Here is a 20,636-nt window from a genome sequence, read left to right as displayed (position 1 = left end):
TTTCTTCCTTTAAGCCATTCTATTCCCCGTCACTACTATTAAGTGAGCACTTGTGTTATAAACTTTGGTATAAATTTATCAAGTGTCTAAAAAAAATCAAATTAGAATTTTATTAATATTGCTTTAAATTTATAAAACAATTTGTGGGGACTGGACTCTTTGCAATATCAATTCTGTACTATCTGAGGACATATAATATTTCTCCATTAATTTGAATTGTCTTATATGTCATTCACTAGACATTTTAAAGTTTTCTGTGAAGTTCCTGTGCATTCTTGGCTAGCTTAATTCCTCTACATGTGATAGTGGCTATTTTGAATGGTATCTTATTTTTTGTTAAATCTTCTCGTTGGTATGTATCTTCTAGTTGGTAGTGTTTTATTACATATTTTTAACAATGAACACAAAACAATACTGGGTTAATTTTTTTTTAAAACTATACTAAGGCTAGGTGTTCCAAAACAACAGAAATTATAAACATAACAAAAATGCAAGTGTTTATACAGACAAACAGTACAGTGGAGGAAGAAAGAATAGCACTCTTTATATTAAGCAGAAGACTCCAGATATAACCTAGAAATTTACTAACCTTAGAATTAAAATGTAGTCCCGGTGTTAGCCAAATGTTTACCTCAGAGTCCCTGTGTGGATGAGAGGACCCAGATGCTGTCAGTGTCCTCAGTGAAATGGGAAAGAGGGGACTTCGAGAGAAACCAAGTGAAAACAAAGGAGGACTAGTGGGTCTATTTGGCTGATAGAATTAGAGGACTAGAGAGGGTCTCCAAGTGCAGTGCCCTGAGTAGAAACACAAGATCATGCCCTTCATATCAGAGCAAACCTACTTGACAGAGGCCTTTAAACACAGGTCTTGGTGACTTATAACTCAGGATGAACAACAGAGACTAAATATATGGTAAATCTCATTTGTTTCTTATAGAAACAAACACACGCGCACACACACACGCGCACACACACACACACACACACACATACACACACACCCCTAAAGTCTATCAGTGCTATGTTATTTGAGGGAAAAGATGCATTAGTAAACCATCAATAGGTAACATGATCATAACAATCCATACTAGTAAGATAAAAGGAAATGTTCTTCATTCATTAACTGGCACTGGACAGCACCAGATGATCTAAGAAAAGCATTTAAATTCATGCCCATGTTAAACTCAAGAGGATGAGGTGAAAGGCACTCATATATTATTCTCATGGCCAGGAATTCACTGCACATTAAATTGTCAAGGTGATAGATGACAAGAGTTAAGTTCTAGGGAAGACCAAAAGTATCAGTTTGAATAAACCAGCATTAACAAGGAAGTCCAAACTTAGTTACTTAGATGCAACAAGGACTTTGAAAGAGTGTTTCCCTTACAGCACCCACCACCATCCTAGAGAGGTGGGAAAGGTTGCTCTTTAAAATTATTTTCATCATCAGATGATTTGTTTTACATCCCTCAAAGACCTAAAGTAGAATGGTGATATGAAGGTACACAGAAACTTTATAAAACAGATCTTAGATCAGGGCTTCATTTTCAGGCTCCCCACTGGGGCCATCTGCTCTTTCATCAAAATTCTGAGTCTCACCTAAGACATGAGGTTAATCTAAGTAGGAGTTTCTGACTCTCCATCTCTAAATTCAAATTTGACGAAAGACATGGGGTGCCTGGGTGGCTCAGTGGGTTAAGCCTCTGCCTTTGGCTTAGAAATCCAGGCAGGATGGGGCAGAGGGTGGGGGAAGGAGACAGAAGCTGGAATTCAGGGCATGTGATCAAAATGAACTCCTCCAAAATCATTCTGGAATCTCTCATTTTTTCACCTCTACTTTCCAGGGAACCGTCTGTGAGTCTCTTCACCTGCAGGCCATTTGCTGTGAAGCTGACACTGATGGCTCTCAGAGAAGCAGAAGTTACCTTCAATAAGCACCAAAAATCAAGGTGGGGATCAACTCTGACCAACAAACTCTGATGTCCCAAACTCTTCTCCAGGGTGACCCTGCTGGCCAGACTAAGCCCGAGTATTGGATTACATCCCCAAGGAGTTTTTGGTAGGTGCTCTCAAGTCACTGAAATCATTCTCTTGGCTTTCTTTCCTAATTCAGAAAGCAGGAAATGTCTTTCTTGTGTAACAGTCACAATGCAGTCCCTTTGGACTTCCAGGGGGCTTGTTTCGTCCAGTTCCTGTTTCTGGTTTCTAACTACTAACTCTATATTTGGTAACAGCCTGCCTGTGGGCTGTTTTGGATTTGGTCATAATAAGATAACCTGGAGTCACGGAGCAGAGATCTAAAGCAATCTTATTTTTCCAGGAAGCAATGTGTTGACCTTTCAGGATTTGTTCCATTTTATTGAGTGTGTTGAGTCTTGAATAGTGTTGTTTATAGCACAAAGTTGGGTGTTTACACGATTGGTCCTCAAGGGTGTGTGACTGTGCAGGAATAGGATACGTACAGTCTCCTGGTTTACAATGAGTTTACATTTGCTTCTAATGTGCACTGATGCAATCTAAGGAATGCTTTTTATATGTGCTCTTATTGCATGGCAGTCTTGAAAATAGCTACTTGCTTGGAAATGGACAAATATTTGTCCAAAGAGTAAGACCCGCATGTTGACTGTAACCCTTTACACCAGGGCAAAAAAAAAAAAAAAAAAAAAAAAAAGGGCACTGATAACAACTGATTCATAGGTAACAACTTCCTCCTTTCCCCAGTAGTCTCAGAATGCAAAGTGTTAAACCTCTATGAACACAATGTATTTTTTAAAGATTTTATTTATTTATTTTAATGAGAGAGAGAGAGTATACATGCACAGGGAAGAGGCAGGTTGGGAGAGGAAGAGACAGAATCCCAAGCATATTCCATGCTAAGCTCCCAGCTGAGTGCGGCTTGATCCCATGACTGATCTTGAGATCAAGACCTGAGCTGAAACCAAGGGCCAGACCCACAACCAACTGAGCCACCCAGGCACCGCTGAACACAGTATTTTAGGAATAAACAATCAAGTTTTACTTGCTATTGGAAGAAGCCATTTCAAAAAGTCAAAAAGCTATCAGACTGCTGTTTTATCACCACTGAGTGTTCTTGTAACCCTACCTTAGATTTGCTTTGTTATGTGTTTGAACAATAGGAATAACTTGTTTTGTAAATAAGATCAGAAAGAAAGATCACATTTTCATTTTACAAAGGGAAACCCAAGGCATAAAAACCTATTTTATGATATGATTTTAATGATTAAGTATTTATTTATTTTTTAAGATTTTATTTATTTATTTGACAGAGAGAGAGACGGCAAGAAAGGAAACAAGCAGGGGGAGTAGCAGAGGGATTCTCACTTAGCCGGCTTCCCACTGAGCAGGGAGCCTGATGCGGGGCTCGATTCCAGAAACCCAGGATCATGACCTGAGCCGAAAGCAGACAAGGACTGAGCCACCCAAGCACCCCTATTTAAGTATTTAAACTATTGCCTTGGATTGGGAAAGGAATTTTAGTTTCACAGAGAAGCTTTTGTTTATGAAATTACCAATCATTAAGCCAATTTCAGAGGATTACAGGAGAACTAAAATAAGAGCTCAAATTCTTCCCCTAAGGAACATTACTTTCTTTTGTAATGCGGCTATATGGGATGTTCTTACTTTCTTAGGTAATTTGTACCATATTTTATTTTTTTTGTTTCTTCAATGTTTACTATAGATTGAAAGTTATTCTTTTTTTACGGCGGGTGTACAGTGAATAATCTTTTAGAAAATCTAAGAAGGAATTGGGGAAATTCATTCTTTCTTTCGATTTTCCCTTTTAGTCGTTTTGTACTTGTTTTTATACTGAAGATCCTGTTTTACAAGTAGTATTTGGCCCTGTGATTTGTGCAAGTGCACAGGGGTGAATCAGCAGGAGATCTGAATGTCCGCTGCATTCCTTTTGGCTTTGGGACAGATTACCTAACCTTTCAGATGAAAATTCTCATCCGAAAAATGGGACTAATCCACCTCTACAGTTTCCCTCTAAAGAGCCGAAGTACATAGATATTCTCTGGTCTCTAGATTCTGAGCACTGAGGGCAGGGGCTGTTCTGTAGTTCTCTTCCAATGCCTAGCACCCCACACCATGCTTGGCATATTGTGGGTATGTAGGGATGTTTGTTGGATTGAATGGTCTACTCTGTCTGAATCTGCAGCCTGGAAGCCTTCATATTCTGACGCAATCTTCCTTTGAGGCATTACCCATTGTTTAGAGCCTTGACATCTCAGACTATACTCCCTGGATCTAGTTAACTGAGGTCTGTTTTCTTTTGAAGGCTGTGAGGAAGAAACAGGCCTGTGAGTGAAGGGCCAAGGGTAGGTCACTCTCTGAGGCGTGGTGGTGGCGCTGGGTGGGGTGCTCCTTGGGGAGCACCAAGAGCCACTGCACAATAGTGAGACATGACAGGGCTGTGCTCCAAGAAGATGACTGTGATTGCGGCACAGGAAGAGATGACCAAGTCATGCTTGAACTCGCTTGTACTTCTTCGCTTATCCCTTCTGAGCCCCCCCTATGGGCCTATGGGTACACTTCTTTTTTCTTTTCTTTTTTTTTTTTTTTTTTTGAAGATTTATTTGACACAGAGAGGGAGAGAGAGTGTAAGGGAGGGAATACAAGCAGGGGGAGTGGGAGAGGGAGAAGCAGGCTTCCTGCCGAGCAGGGATCCCGATGTGGGGCTCGATCCCAGGATGCTGGGATCATGACCTGAGCCAAAGGCAGATGCTTAACAACTAAGCCACCCAGGTGCCCCTATGGGCACGCTTCTTAAATGATGTTCACTATAGACATTTTCATGGGTTCATGCTCTTGTTTTCATGTTGTTCCAAGTAAACTAATAGTTTTTTTTGTTTGTTTGTTTGTTTAAGATTTTATTTATTTGACTTATTTCGCTAAGCATGATAAGTCAAGCAGAGAAAGACAACTATCATATGATCTCCCTGATATGAGGAAGTGGTGATGCAACATGGAGGCTTAAGTGGGTAGGAGAAGAATCAATGAAACAAGATGGGATTGGGAGGGAGACAAACCATAAGTGACTCTTAATCTCACAAAACAAACTGAGGGTTGCTGGGGGGAGGGGGTTTGGGAGAAGGGGGTGGGATTATGGACATTGGGGAGGGTATGTGCTTTGGTGAGTGCTGTGAAGTGTGTAAACCTGGTGATTCACAGACCTGTACCCCTGGGGATAAAAATATATGTTTATAAAAAATAAAAAGTTAAAAAAAAAAAAAAGAAAATAAACAGTAATGACCAAAAAAAAAAAAAAAAAAAAAGATTTTATTTATTTGAGAGAGCACAAGCAGGGGGTGTGGGAGAGAAAGAAGCAGGCTTCCCACTGAGCAGGGGGCCCGATGTGGGGCTGGATCCCAGGACCGTGGGATCATGACCTGAACCGAAGGCAGACACTTAACCAACTGAGCCACCCCGGTGCCCCAAACTACTAGTTTTATAGACCCTCTGTGTGATTTCTCTTTCATGCATTTCACCCTGCCATGGGGACACAGGTGAGAGAAACGATTCCTGCACGCTGTAAGTAGGTCTTGTGGCCGGGCCAGGCGCAGTGACATAGTAATAAAGTAAAACAGATGGGAGTCCTCCTGGCCATGTCACCTCCCTCTCAACTTCCCAAACCGGCCACTTGAAATATTTGCCCTTCTCCTGGAGGACCCTACTCCATGCCTTCCTTGTTGCCACATGCCGCCACCCCCCTGACCTCACCAGGTCCCTGCAGATGTGTCACTTTCTACCTCACAGAAGCCATGAGGCATAGACTTTCATTTTCCTAAGCCTCTCTCTCACTCTCCCCCCACAAAACGCATCTGTAGCCGTCCATTCCTCATAGATCGGGTGGAAGACAGCCCCTCTCCCCAAGTCAAGGGTTATCCTGCGACCTGGACCAGAATCCATCACCTCCTTCTTTGTGAAGAGGACTATCCTTCTTCACCCACCCTGAACTCCTTGGTCTTATAGGAAATCTAGTTATGGATATCTAGTTATGCTCAAAAACAAACTTTTCTCAGATGCTCAGCCCTTACAGTCATGATTTTTTTTCTCTCTCATATATCACATTCCATCTTCCATCAAATCTTAGTGCTTATCCTTCAAAATGTATCCAGAACCACAGCTTCAATCCTTGTACAAGCCATCGGATTCTTGTCCTGCCTGAATTACTGCTCTGGCCTTCTAAATAATCCCCTGGCTTCCACCCTTGCCCCTTATACTGTGTTCTTAATAGCTAGAGTGGTCTTGTTGAAACACAAGGCAGAATCTGACAACCTTCTGCTTGAACCTCCAAACATATCCCATCTCACTCTGAGCAAGGCCTAACCCTTCATAGGGGACAACAAGGTCCTACGTGAACCACAGCTGGGGCCTCTCAGGCCTTATTCTTCTACCCTGCCCCTCCCTCCCTCTGCTCTAGACCCTGGCTTCACGGCTCTTCCTCCAGCATTCCACAGACACCCCTACTTCAGGCCTGGAATGTCAACAGGGGTCTTTCTAGGTTCATCTCAACATTCAGACTCTAAGATGAGCCTAACACTCATCTGGCTGTGGAATCACCTAGCAAGATCCAGGATGAAAGTCACAGCTTGCTGGCAAAGCAACATCAGGCTTCCTACCTTTGGAAGAACCTTCATATCTGTGTATGGTCCACACCCTGCCCAGGACCTCACTGCAAGCCCTTCCTCCCCAGATCATCTCAGGCATAAGGAAAAGAGATCCGCTGGAGGTGGGGGTCTGCCTTTACCCTGTTTTAAAAGCCTTATGCTCCAAAGGGACTGATAACCTGTTATAACTCAATAGATACCCTTTCCGTGCATCAAGGGATGTGCCTGCCCAGTTATAGGTGTCCACACAGTCACAGAGTCCCATGGTGTGGCTTCCTCCCAGGCATCTGTCATTCTTCCAGCCCAGCCGCAATTGACCAAACAGCAGTCATTTCTACCATCAGCACCGTTGCCTAGTAACATGGCTAACATTCTACTTTCATCAGGTCTCCAAGGAAACAGAGCTAGAAAGTTGAGAAAGTCAAATGTCAAATTCTCCTGGAGAAGGGGAAGGGATCTGTGAACACTTTGTCCACGCGTCTCTTGTTTTTGCTCTTCCCTCTTCTGGGGAGGCTCCTCCCTGGACATTGGCCCAGCTTCCTCCTTCACTTCCTCCAGTTCCTTTATCCTACGTCACCTTCCCAATGAAGGCTTCCTGCTTGAGAAATGCAACTCCTAACGTCACCTGCTGAGACCATCCTCATATACTCTCGTTTCTTTTCCACTGTCCTTATTACCTTCTAATATATAATATTATAATAATATAATATGATATGATATAATATAAAATAATATAATATAATTTTCTAATATTCTAACATATAATCCACTAACTGGTTTTTCTTATTGGCATTTCCACAGAATTTAAACTCCATAAGGCAGGGATATTTGTCTTTTACTTTTTCCTCCTGCCTTGGTAATTCTGAGCACCTAGGACAGTGCCTGGGACACCGTGGTTTTTTCAACAACCATTTATTTACTAGTGAACATATGTTCTTTCTCTCAAGTTCTAGTTTTTCACTGGCATCCTTTTTGCGGGGCAGAGGAAGGGCAAAATGTTTTCAGGCTACAAATAAAAAGCAGCATGGGCTTAGAGATTAAAAGCAGAGACTTTGGGGCTTAACTGCCTGGGTTTTTGCCATTTACCTTGGAGGTTTCCCTAAGCTCTCTGAGCCTTTGTTATCTCACTGGAAATGAGTATAATAATAGTGCCTACATCTTACAGTTGCCATGAGGATGAAATGAGTTAAAATATGTATGAAGTATTCAGAAACTCTCCTGACACTTGGGAAACCCTATGTGGTAACTATTATTGAAATCAACTTTTTTTAAAAAGAGGTTGGCGGAGGAGGGGGCGGGGCAGAAGGAAAGGGAGAGAAAGAATGCTAAGCAGGCTCCACACCTAGCACAGAGCCTGATGAGGGCTTTAGTTCATGACCCTGAGATCATGACCTGAGCCAAAATCAAGAGTTGGTTTCTTAACCAACTGAGCCACCCAGACACCTCTTAAAAGTCAACACTTAAAAGACCTTTATTTCTATTCTGCACCATTTCTAGTTATTTTCCTTTCTTCCAAGTTTATCTTCCTCTCAGCTAATCTACTTGAAAGTCACATCTACCTCACAGTCTTTAATTTCCATTCACTTTTCCAACCACTCAAACTATGATTTCGAATGACCTATGTGCCACTTTTCTCTCCTTAGTCCATGAGTTAGCTGTATGCCTACCATCATGATCTTCCTGACTTTTGAGCCCCTCCTCTCTCCTGGTTTCCATGTATCTGTGTGGCTGCCCCTTCTCAGTCTCCAGCAGGGGCACCCCTTTTTCCTTCACTCTTGCTTTGATACTTCTGACATCATGTCACCTGCCACATTCTCCTGGGTGATTCCAAGGCATAGATAGCTTCAACTCTCACACTCCTGACACCCAACAGGTGTCAGTCCTACTGACAATTTCCCAAAGAAATCACGTTCTTCCCCACATCCACGACTTAGAACTTTCTTTGTCCTTCTTGGCACCTTTTTCCACCCCTAGTTCCCTCCCCCTGACTACTGCTGATTCTCCAAGGTTTTTTTTTTAAAGATTTTATCCATTTACTTGAGAGTGAGCAAGAAAGAGCAGGAAAGAGAGGGAGAAGCAGACTCCCTGCTGAGCAGGGAGCCCAATGTGGGGCTTGACCCCAGGACTCTGGGATCAAGACCTGAGCTGAAGGCAGATGCTTACCTGACTGAGCCATCCATGCTCCCTGGTTTTCCAAGTTTTAATATAATCATCCCCTTTTCTCTTTTCTCCAAGCCCAGTGCCCCATCTCTGTAATCCCTTACTGCTTTTTATCCCTCTACCATAGTATAACACTTAACTGCTGGTTTATTTAGTTTTACCTGAGACATTAACTGTGTGTGTGCATGTATATGTGTGTGTGTGCATCTCCTTAAAGTATAGTGCCTGGCACATAACAGGTAAGCAAAAGCATCTGGATTCAATATATGAATATATAGCATCTACACAGAATAAATTTTGATTGGGTTACATTCTAATTCAGAAATAAATCTGGGGGATGGTGCCTGGGTGGCTCAGTCAGTTAAGCATCTACCTTGATTTTGGCTCAGATCATGATCTCAGGGCCATGAGATCGAGCCCCACATCAGGGTCTGCACTGAGCATGGAGCCTATTTGGGATTCTCTCCCTCTCCCTTTCTCCTTCCCCTGACCACACATGCACAGATGTGCACATTCTCTCTCTTCTCTCTAAAATAAGTAAGTAAATACATATTTTGAAAATAATTAAACATTAGGTGAAATAATTTTATCTTCTCAAAATGCTAGTTCTTTCAGAAAATCCTATCAGGAATTAGTATAAGAGGTAAAGAAAAAGCTTCCATTCAGGCAATATAAATGACACTGTGGCTGTACATACTATATTTTCCTGTAAAGCCAACGCTGAAAGATAAGGGATTCCCTTTGATGTCAGTGGCATCAAGTATTACTTGACCACAGGCAACGGCTATCTGGGCTCAGTGAAATCTTACAAGTACCCTATTTACCTTATTAGGAACATTCAGTAAATATGTGTTTTGGGCTTCCTGCTGTGACTACAAATACCATACACAGGTAGAGAAGAGCAACTAGTACTTACATGGTTCAAAATCACACTGCCAGTGCTTTTTAGAGGTTTCGATAGCTGAGCGTCTTGCTCTGGCTTCCGCTGGGACCCAAGTCTAGGCACCTACCTGGAGAGTACATCCGAACACACCGATCATCAGCATAGCCACCGAAAGGTAGTCGGTAAACACGTCCCACCATGGTTTCAGCACCCGGAAGGCAGGCTGCTGCTCAGAGAACTGCCGGAACTCTGTCACCGGAATCATGGTTCTGAGAAAGGAGAGGTTGTGTGTTAGTTCATCTTCGTGCAACACACTGCATTGACAGCCTTGGAGATGCCGCTTCAACCGTGAGAAACAGTCTGCATCTGTCCAGGAGTTGTGATGGCGTCTGAGTGTTTTATTAAGCCAACAAACAAACCACCGGTAGCATGGTTTCCTCATGGAAAAGGCAAGTCCTTTAGTGACTATTATCCCATAAGTGGGTTCCCTTTGGCTGCATGTGGATCGGAGAGACCGTGGCCAGAGCAGAGCATTATTTCCTGGACTCTCCCTCCCCCTAAACAAAAAGGGAAGGTGCTAGAGGGAAAAGAGCCCCACCTTTGAAATGTTTCTGTTATTTACCTTACCATCCTGGGTTGCTGATTAAACTCTTACGTGCAATCTCAGCACTGGTTTGTGTTATTTACTGATCTCTCCTTGTAAAAGAAAAGCGCTTGCTCCCTGGGAAGGCTAAGCACTTTGCCACATGGTCCTTGTCATGTAAGAGGGAAGATCTCCCTGGTGGTGGTTGCTGTAGGGCAAGGGGATACTTTGGAAAGGATTTCATTTTTTCTTGCCTCCCATTTTTGTCCCTATGTTTTTGACTTCTTTTCTCTATTTTCTGTATTCTCATCTTTCACCATGAACCTCAAATTCATCCTGATTTTCTCCTATGAGAAATCAGTTGCTCCCAGAAATATCTATCTCTAGCGAAATAACAGAAGATAAAAGAATAAGAGCACCTGAGGCTCTGGGGGAGAAGGGGAAAGACGCCCATCCTCTTCTAGTCTGTGTTGTACTTTCTCACGGCTCAGCCCCACTGCCTTTACCGTGATCCGGGACTTGAAGTTTATCATCCTGCTACTGTGAGAAGGAATGTTCTTTTCTTATGGTAACAAATAAGGGTAGCCAATGAGAGACAAAAGAACATTTCTCTCCTGTTTGGCTCCTTTGGAACCAATAATCTAGCTCTCTGCATCTGTCCTTGTTACTCAGTCCTCATTAAAGAGCAAGGGCAAGGCTACATTGGCAACCGATTTCCCAAGCTCTGCTTGCGTTTTGGATCTTTCCTTCCTGAATACTGAATTAACAGCTATACAGCAAACAGTCCCAAGCCAAGTCAAGCCAAGCCTCTTGGAGTTCATCGGTGGTTTATCTTTGGAAACTACTATGTTACCCATTCTGTCTTGTTGCTTTAGCTGACTTCCTTAAGCAGAGATACATCTTCTTTTTGGATTTGTGCCTTAACACAAGGTTGAAAATTTCAACTGCCCAGTACCACTCTCACCTACGACCTACCACCTTGACATCTGTGTAGCATCTGATTTGACTTTTTTTTTTTTTTAAAGATTTTATTTATTCATTTGACAGACAGAGATCACAGGTAGGCAGAGAGGCAGACAGAGAGAGATGGGGGATGCAGGCTCCCTGCTGAGCAGAGAGCCAGATGCGGGGCTCGATCCCAGGACCCTGGGACCTGAGCTGAAGGCAGAGGCTTTAACCCACTGAGCCACCCAGGCACCCCTTGACTTTTTTTTTTAAATGATTTTCTCATTTTATCGAAACCCAACTTGCCTAACTCCATTCTGTTACTAACACTAGACTGCAAGCTTCTTGAAGGAAGATCCTATAAATCAAGCATGTATGTTCTCAAAACATATGTTGCCGGCAAGCCGCACAAGCTAAATAAAGAACTTTGCAGATTCCTCGAGTCTTTGACATTTCAGACTAGTCCAAAGTTTGATATCCCGACACTTTATGACCTCTTTGCTTCTCAGTGAATCATTACAACCTCACTGCCCCAAATGTTTCCTAGTCCTGAAGGTTTCAGGGGCAGTCACAGAGGCTCTCACTCATCTTAGCTTCTGAGTTCTGCTTCAGAAGCTGCTGTCTTATTTTATTTTTCTTTCCCATCACTTACCACAGTACCTGGCAAACAGGAGGAGGCCCTAAACCAGTATTGTCGAATACGTGAATTCCGATGCTTGTGCGTGGAGCAGTGCTCTTCCAAATCAGTTCTGGGGTGAGCCGATCTAGCCGCTGTGGCAACGCTAACAAGGACGGCACTGGTGCTCTGGTCTACGTTCTCAGACGGATTTTTTGGTTGTTTCCTTCACAGTAAGTGCCTGTATACTTAGGGGGACCTGGGCTTATCTTGTCATTATTTTCCATATTAAGAGACTAACGCCTGTGAAGGCAACCTGGCCAAGGACTCAAAGAAACTCGCTTATTTTGAGTGCCCAGGGTTTGCTTTTTTAATGAGGGCTGCAGATAGAGAAAAGAACAGTAAGCCTCTACCTCAAAGCTTCTCGAAGTGTGGTTCATGGTTTAGTGGCCTAAACCCTACAGGGAGTCCACACAGTCAAAACTATTTAATGTTAAGTTTTGTTTTTGTTTTTGTTTTTGCCTCTTTTAACTCGTGGTGCAAAAGCAATGGTGGGTAAGGCACCTTAGCATGAATCAAGGTAGAGATTTCAGACTATACTGTAGTGATTGTATTCTTCATTGGCATATACTTACAACTTTGAAAAAAATACCAGTTTCATTTAATGTCCTTATTGACCTAATAAAAATTATTTTAATAACTCACAACCCATGACTACATGTTGTATTAATGCACTATATGATGGAGAAGAATACGTAAAGCATTTCTCCTGCATTCCACAGTACAATGGTTGTCTCAAAGAAAAGTCCTTATTTGAATTGAAAGCTGAATTAGCTACTTTATCATAGTACGCCACTTTTATTTGAATAAAATAACTGGTTTTTCAGACTTTAGTATGTCTGAAGATAATTCATTGAAATGAATAAAGTGAGGCTAATACTTCAAGAAAAGTCACTGATACTATTTGCTGCCTGAAATGAAATTCAAACTTCCAGTGGTGATTAGACAAACTAAGGATTCTAAGAAACTTAAGTATTATGCACTGCCTCCTAATACTGGCACAGCCTAATTAAGATGGGTCGTTAGAAAGAAAATATAACACATGGTCAACAGCACATGAAAAAATGTTCCATATCACTCGGCATCAGGGAAAAGCAAATCAAAACCACAGTGAGTTTCCACCTCACACTAGTCAGAATGGCTAAAATTAACAAGTCAGGAAACAACAGGTGTTGGTGAGGATGCAGAGAAGGGGAACCCTCCTACACTGTTGGTGGGAATGCAAGCTGGTGCAGCCACTCTGGAAAACAGCATGGGGGTTCCTCAAAATGTTGAAAATAGAGCTACCCTATGACCCAGCAGTTGCACTACTGGGTGTTTACCCAAAGATACAAATGTAGTGATCGGAAGGGGCACCTGCATCCCAGTTTTTATAAACAGCAATGTCCAAAATAGTCAAACTATGGAAAGAGCCCAGACTTCCAACAACAGATGAATGGATAAAGAACATGCAGGGTGTGTATGTGTGTGTGTGTGTGTGTGTGTGTGTATAAAACGGGATATTACTCAGCCATCAAAAATTTAAAAAAAAAAAAAAAAAAAAGAGGCGCCTGGATGGCTCAGTGGGTTAAAGCCTCTGCCTTCGGCTTGGGTCATGATTCCAGGGTCCTGGGATCAAGCGCCGCGTTGGGCTCTGTGCCAGGTGGTGAGCCTGCTTCCCTACCTCTCTCTCTGCCTGCCTCTCTGCCTACTTGTGATCTCTTTCTGTCAAATAAATAAATAAAATTAAAAAAAAAAAAAGAAATCTTGCCATTTGCAAAGTCGTGGATGGAACTAGAGGGTATTATGCTGAGCGAAATAAATCCATCAGAGAAAGACAATTATCACAGGATCTCACTCAGATGTGGAATTTAAGAAACAAAACAGAGGAGCATAGCGTAAGGGAGGGAAAAATAAAACAAGGTGAGATCAGAGAGGGAGACAAACCATAAGAGACTCTTAATCTCAGGAAACAATCTGAGGGCTGCTGGGGGGTGTTGGGGGAGGGATGGGGTGGCTGGGTGATGGACATTATGGAGGGCATGTGATGTAGTAAGCACCAGGTGTTATATGCAAATGGTGCATCACTGACTTCACCTCTGAAACTAATATACTGTATGTTAATTAACTGAATTTAAATAATTTTTTAAAAAAGGTGGGTTATTAGAGAAATAGCTGGTCAAAATGTCACAGCCTTTTAGTGTTCGAGTCCCCAACACACTTCACCTCTTTTGGGTAAGTGTATGTATATGGTCATGCTTATGTACATACATGTGTGCACATATATACTACATATGAATGTATGTAGACAGATGTATAATACATACATGCACATAGACTTTATAATTTTAACATATCATAATCTCACTCAAAGGTGATATCCAGCACAGCAATAATCCTTGGGATTATTTCTGATGCAAAAAAAAGGGTAGGAAAAAAGAAGTTGATTAAAAAGCTCCAATAATTAAAGACAGGACAGATGGACCTTATGCTCACTGGTTGAAAAAAAATTTTTTCTATTCTTTCACGAATGTCAGCATCTCTGATGACACACATGTGTAACCCGGACTACACTTGATTTCTCTTTCATTATTATTTTAGCTTCCAATTGATTTGTTACCATTTCAAGAGTTAGTGTTTCAAGCTGAAGGAGTCACTTCTGAAAATAAACTGCTTGGGTTTAAATGGTTTTTTTCCCCCTAAGCATCAATCAGCATAATTTTATTTCTTTTTATTTTTTTTCTATTTCAGAAATGTAAATGATTATCTCTATATTTCTTCCAACGTGGATTTCCAACATATTATGTAAGAGTTTAGTTTACCTAATTAAATAATGTCTTTGGAAATACAGCTTTCAATTCAGTCATGAGATTCTGGTGTCTTAATTAAAATTATATAATTTTTACATTATGTTAAATATCTGCCCCATGTCCCTTTGGAGAAATCCAAGTGCATTTCCTTATTAAAAATATTTATTTCCAAAAGTCCTTTTAATGGCTCTACAAAATTTACTTCTCCAAAAGATCGTATCATATAATCCTTTGGTAAAGAGTATTGGTAAGGTTAGTTGCAAACCTAGAGTTTCTTATTTCTTTCATTTATTTGACTCTTCCTGAACAATCTGTCTTCTTCCCTCTCAGGAGAATCTTCGTATCATCTTCTCCAGAATTAATTAAACAGAACAAATTCTGCTCTATTAATCCTTAACTTTAAGAATATGAAACTTATTCTACTTTGATTCAAGCCTGATTGCTAACATTGTTCAATGCCTACTGGCAGGTACGGCCAGCACTTGCTTTGTTCCACATTTTCCTGGCAGCTGGAAAGTGGCATCAGCTTTAGACAGTACAACCATATACCACTCAAAGGAACAAGAGCCAATTCCAAATGAAAACATGTATTAAAAATGAATGTAAGCACATAGAATATGAATTCTACAGAAAAGAAATCCACATACATTGTTCATCTATGTTACTAAATCAAATGGCCAATTCTCAGTCCTCTCCTATTCACTCTATCAGGATATCAGCAGAAAGGTATAATTTGACCATTCTTTATTTCACTCTCAGGATGCCACAGCCTTTAGGTTTTCCTCCTCTTTCCTTGGTTGCCCATTCTTTAACTCCTTTGCTGTTTCCTCCTCTTCTTCCTGACCTCTGACTCTGGAGTGCTCAGTGCTCAGTCTTTGGTCCTCTTCTCTTCCCAGTCATTCATCATCTGGTGATTGCATTTAGTCACATTGCTTTAAAGAGGATCCATACCAAACACAAATTTATCTCTTCATTCAGAGTCATGGACCAAACTGTCTACTTGACATCTCCCTGTGGATATCCACCAGACACATTAAATGCAAACCCACTCCAGTTCTATCCCCTTATTCCTACCTCCTCCGAACTCCAAAAAGTCTTGTTTCTCTTGTAACTCTCTTATCTCAGTTGATAGAACTCCCTTTCCAGTTGCTTAGGCTAAAAACCTTGGGGTCATCCCTGACTGTTCTTTGTCTCTTACATCACACATCCAATCTGCCAAAATATATTGTGTTTCTTAATTTTTTGTCTGTCTCCTGCAAGAATGTAAGTTTATATTCACGAAATGTAGGTACTTTTCAATTCTATTTTGTACATTGATGTATCCCAATTACCCAGAAAATAATGCTTGACATACAGGAGACACTCAATATTTGCTGAATAAATTAGTGGATATGTAGTCATTTTAATGAGGAACAGGGGTGCAGTTGACATTAGCTTTAGAAATGATCATTATAAAGGCAAAGCATGTCTCTGAGTAATGTCATGGGAGGAGGATTCCAGTGCAGGGCCAGAACATCAGCTGGTGTCCTGACGCTCGTGTGGAGAAGGAGTGCAAGTGAGGAAGAACACAGAGATACCATGATTTATTTAGGGGTTCTTTCCAGCTGTACCCAAAGGCTCCATAAATCCAAACAAAGTCATCAGGATATGCTCAAAACATCAATTACAAAAATAAAACAAACTGCTTTTCTTCTGGCAGTGCAACGATGGAGATAAAAAACAGGATAAAATGCCAAATTTTCCAGTTCCTAAAATGATAACTTTATCTCTTGGGAGAACATGACTTTAGATTGTGTTTTACTTTGTAGTTGTGGTACACATGACAAAATAGCTCTAGAAAAATCCACCAAAGAAGATCATAATTCTACAGTTCTATATGCCATTAAAAGAAAACCATAAACGAGTTATAAAATTTTAGAACCCGAATGGCACTTCAGAGATGACTCGTCAAGAACTCTCCTTTTATGAGTGAAGAACTTGACCGGAGAAATTAGGTGACTTGCCCAAGGAACACAGCCAGTGGTGAGCCATAACTTCTAACCAAATCTCACCCTTTATAGCTCTTAGTGAATACTGCATCGAGGCGATTCAAATGTAAAGAGTTTTAAATATCCTAAGAAACAAAGAGTTTAAGCAGAATTTCTTCTGCATTCAGTTTTTCTTTTCATATCCCTATTTGATGGTATGAAATTTAAAAAAGCTATTATTAGTACATTTAAATGATTCTTGAGCTCTCCTGGCCTTACAGTCCCCAAAAGCAAGAATTTGACTAAGGCAGAGTGAGGAGAGGCAAGTGAAAGTTGCAAGCCAATGGATACATCCTTGTTATTATCTCCTTGCATATTTCCATGATGCCATATGTTAAATTAATGTTCCAGTCACATCATTTGGAAAATATTCAAATTGAATTTCACCTGTTTTTCTGAGAGTGGTAGTGGTGGTGGGAAGCAAAAATTACTCCTACTTAGCAGTTCTCTTTCTTAAAAAAAAGATAAACCTCTTCCTCATTATACATTGCACATACTTAAAGAAAAATCCCTTTCATAATTCTTCTTCAGGTCCTACATCTCAAAGACTTGACTTTACATGGTGGTTCCACAGTTATCTCTATTGTAGTCAGAAGCTTTTGAATCCACTAAAAATTTATATATGATGATCCACAGCTGAACTTTTTTTCTCACAAGCATGGGCTCATGTACTTGCTATAGAATCAGGAGAGTGTAAGCTAGGTCAGGTATTGAGCTAGGTGCTAGGGGAATGGAAGTGAGCAAAACAGAAGACAAGGTGCCTGTCCTCACCCCTGTGTTAAAGAAATTCCTATGAAAGCAGGAATTATAATTGGTCTGCTTTGTAAATGTGACTGATTAGTGTTTCCTATGCCAATGTTGCATTTAAAAAGGTTATTTTTATTTCGCTGAAGATAGAATTTAAATCTTGTTTATCTCTGTGTCTTCTAGAAAACAATACAATGCCTTAGAATGGACCTCGATTCACATTTGTTAAATCAAAGTAGGCCTCCATATACACACACACTCACACACAGATACGCACACCCATTGGAGCATTTTGTAGTAAGGACCAAGCTCTTGTTTCTGTTATTATCCTCTGTTATAAAGTATAGAGTGACTATTACCATATAGCTTCACACTGTAAATAATTATTCAAAGAGCATGCACTACTGGAGACAGCGAGAAGAAGAAAAGAGTCAGGAATAATTTATAATTTCAAAGTTAAGGATCACTGAAATTTTAATGCACAATGTTCTGTCATGAATGCTAAAGGGGATTTGTGGATCAATAATGACTTCTGAGGTCCATCGTGTACCCAATGGCCAACTTGTTATGTAACTCCCTTATCAGAACATTGCTCTATTAAGAAACAAGAGACAGAAAACACATCCATACGTAACAGTCTTGTTTATGATAATAATGGTTTGGAACAATGCGCTTCTGAATCTTGCTGAGATCTTAAAAGAAAGCTTTGCTTTCTTTAGAATTTTCGTCAAAGAGCTTCAGTTCCATCTGTATGACACTAGTTACTATTTAATGTTTATGGTGTACATGTCCAGTAAATGTGAATTCACAAATTTTTTCTAAAATGGGGCTACATTGTGATCTAATAGTCTTAAAAAGTGATCATAAAGGATTATCATCAAATGTTACTTACTGCCTTCCCCTGTCATTGCAAATTTATGGAAATCCTCTCCAAGAAAATATGGCTTTGGCTCTCAGACATCCCACTGGCCTTCCTGGTCACCTCTTCATTTCCTGCTGTTTCTCTTTCCTTTAAAGCAGGAACAGTCTTGCAGGAGGCACTGTGTATGCACACACCTCCACCCTTTCTCTAAGGGGATTCGAAAGCCTTGAAAAGATTGTGTGTTTCCCTTCCAACCCTTGATATCATTTAAATATGATTGAGATTTCAGTTCATCTTATCAGTCTTGACTTCTAAAACCCAAGTCTAGGGTTCATTTGAGTAGATGAGTAATGACTGCTTTGAAGACTATCTCTTCCTTTAATGGACAAAGAGAAACATTAATCGCCAGTTTTGCCTGCCTGAGCAAAGAAAACATAGCAGTCCTAAGTGGCAGATGCACAGAGCATTCTGAGTGGGCCAGCAAATGCAGACAAAACAAGCCTGGCCAAGAGGTCAGTCCACCTGGGAGTCTGCTTCCTTTGACAGAAGGACAGCCAGCAGAGGAGGGTAGGGAGACACAGAGACCCCGTCCTTCAGAACATCAACACTGAAAGTTCTTACTCATTTTTTAGATTTTTGGAGTTTAAAATGGTCTGAAGCCTTTGGTTTCATATTGTTAGCTCAAGGGCCTACCACGCTCCATTGTTTAAGTTGAATTCCTAATGAGTCTGGGGGGGTGGTAATTGTCTCACCTGTTCCAGTAGGCAGTTTGCCATGTTTTATAAATACTTTTGACAACCATGGATTGACTGATACCTAAAAAAACAGAGTCAACCGAAAATGTGACAGGCAGCTAAAGTAACTCATTACTAAGAACTTTCCCGCTAAGCTGTTTTTGTTTTGTTTTGTTTTGTTTTTTAAGTCTGGTAAGATTTAAAAAATTCTAGCTATGTTCAATATAACAACTAGGAAACAAAGTCACACTACTCAGGAAACCAGAGATTGGCATTTAAAGTGAGAGACTGGGGTGCCTGGGTGGCTCAGTGGGTTAAGCCGCTGCCTTCGGCTCAGGTCATGATCTCAGGGTCCTGGGATCGAGTCCCGCATCGGGCTCTCTGCTCAGCAGGGAGTCAGCTTCCTCCTCTCTCTCTCTCTGCCTGCCTCTCTGCCTACTTGTGATCTCTCTCTGTCAAATAAATAAATAAAATCTTTAAAAAAAAATAAAAAAAATAAAGTGAGAGACTGGAAGACTAATAGATTTATAGCATAACCTTTTGATTGCCCTTTTTATTAAACTCTTTATAGGGAGCTACACTGAAGGTTTGATAATAGCAGAAAACCATTAACTGCTAAATAATCCTCTTTGGAGCTTTTCAAAAAGGTTGTTTTCAAGAAATCAGCTCTTGGTTTGTCTTTCCTGTTGGATGTGCTCAGTAAAATCCCTGATCAAAGGAAGTCCAGGTCCTCCAGGCCCCAGGAAGACAGGACTCTTTGTAAGAAAATTAACAACCACCATATTTGGCTGTCAGAATATTAAAATGGATGTGGATGCACCTAAAAACTAGAATATTAGTTTTTGTTCATCCAACTAATAAATATTTAATGCAAGGCTTCTCGCCTACAGGAAAAATATTTGTTGGGGTTGGCTCTAAATTTAACATATTGATTTAATGGCCCATCTTCTCTGAGTTAGATATTATATGAGTTCCCTCTTCTCTTATTTTCTCACAGCAAAGCTAAATGAATTCTAACATGATGATATCTGATACTCCTAGAGGCTTGCGTTCTAGAAGCTGGGAATTAACAGTTTCTTTGGACGAAGGTTCTAGGAGAATATGGTCAAAGGCTCCTTGCCTCTCAGACCTAGAATGTGCCAAAAATCTAAATGAAAGAAAAACTTGGAAGATATGAATCAACTAGTTAAAGTACATCTGTTTCTGAAGATAATAGATTCTTTTGTGTTAAAAAAACCACAAAAACAAAAAAACTACTCTCAACCCCAAAAGAAATAGTGAAAGGAGGTGATACACATGACGTGACTGCAAAGGTCAAGTGATCTGTGTGGCTCTTGAAAAGTCACTATGAGGGAGATTGAAGCCATAGTAGCAGGGCCTTGTGGTTCATCCTAGGACTGAAATAAATGTCCTTGCCATCCCACCCCCTACCCCCTTGCTCTGCAGATTCCTATGCATCCTGCAGACCTTGGCTCTACCACCACTTGCCCAGGCAAAACATCCCTAATCTTCCCAGCAAGGTCCAACCCAGCCCGCAGGCTGGGCAGCACCCTGGACTCCCAAGGTGGCCCCTCTGTCACAGACCCCATAGTCCACTC

At 40.9% G+C, this 20,636-nt stretch overlaps 1 protein-coding gene across 1 annotated transcript in view; it reads right to left on the bottom strand.

Annotated features, from left to right (window-relative positions):
• The window catches only part of LRRC8C (leucine rich repeat containing 8 VRAC subunit C), a 79,963-nt gene that overhangs the window by 23,967 nt on the left and 35,360 nt on the right, over nucleotides 1-20,636 (bottom strand). The window contains exon 2 of the mRNA XM_082688626.1: nucleotides 9,803-9,944. Within this exon, the coding sequence (XP_082544752.1) occupies nucleotides 9,803-9,940 (138 nt within the window). The 5' untranslated portion in view covers nucleotides 9,941-9,944. The remainder of the gene's footprint in view (nucleotides 1-9,802; nucleotides 9,945-20,636) is intronic.

Source organism: Mustela nivalis (genome assembly GCF_964662115.1).
Source record: "Mustela nivalis genome assembly, chromosome: 10".
Taxonomy (NCBI): domain Eukaryota; kingdom Metazoa; phylum Chordata; class Mammalia; order Carnivora; family Mustelidae; genus Mustela; species Mustela nivalis.
Note: the sequence above shows the minus strand (reverse complement) of the source record. Positions and strands in the feature narration are given on the sequence as shown.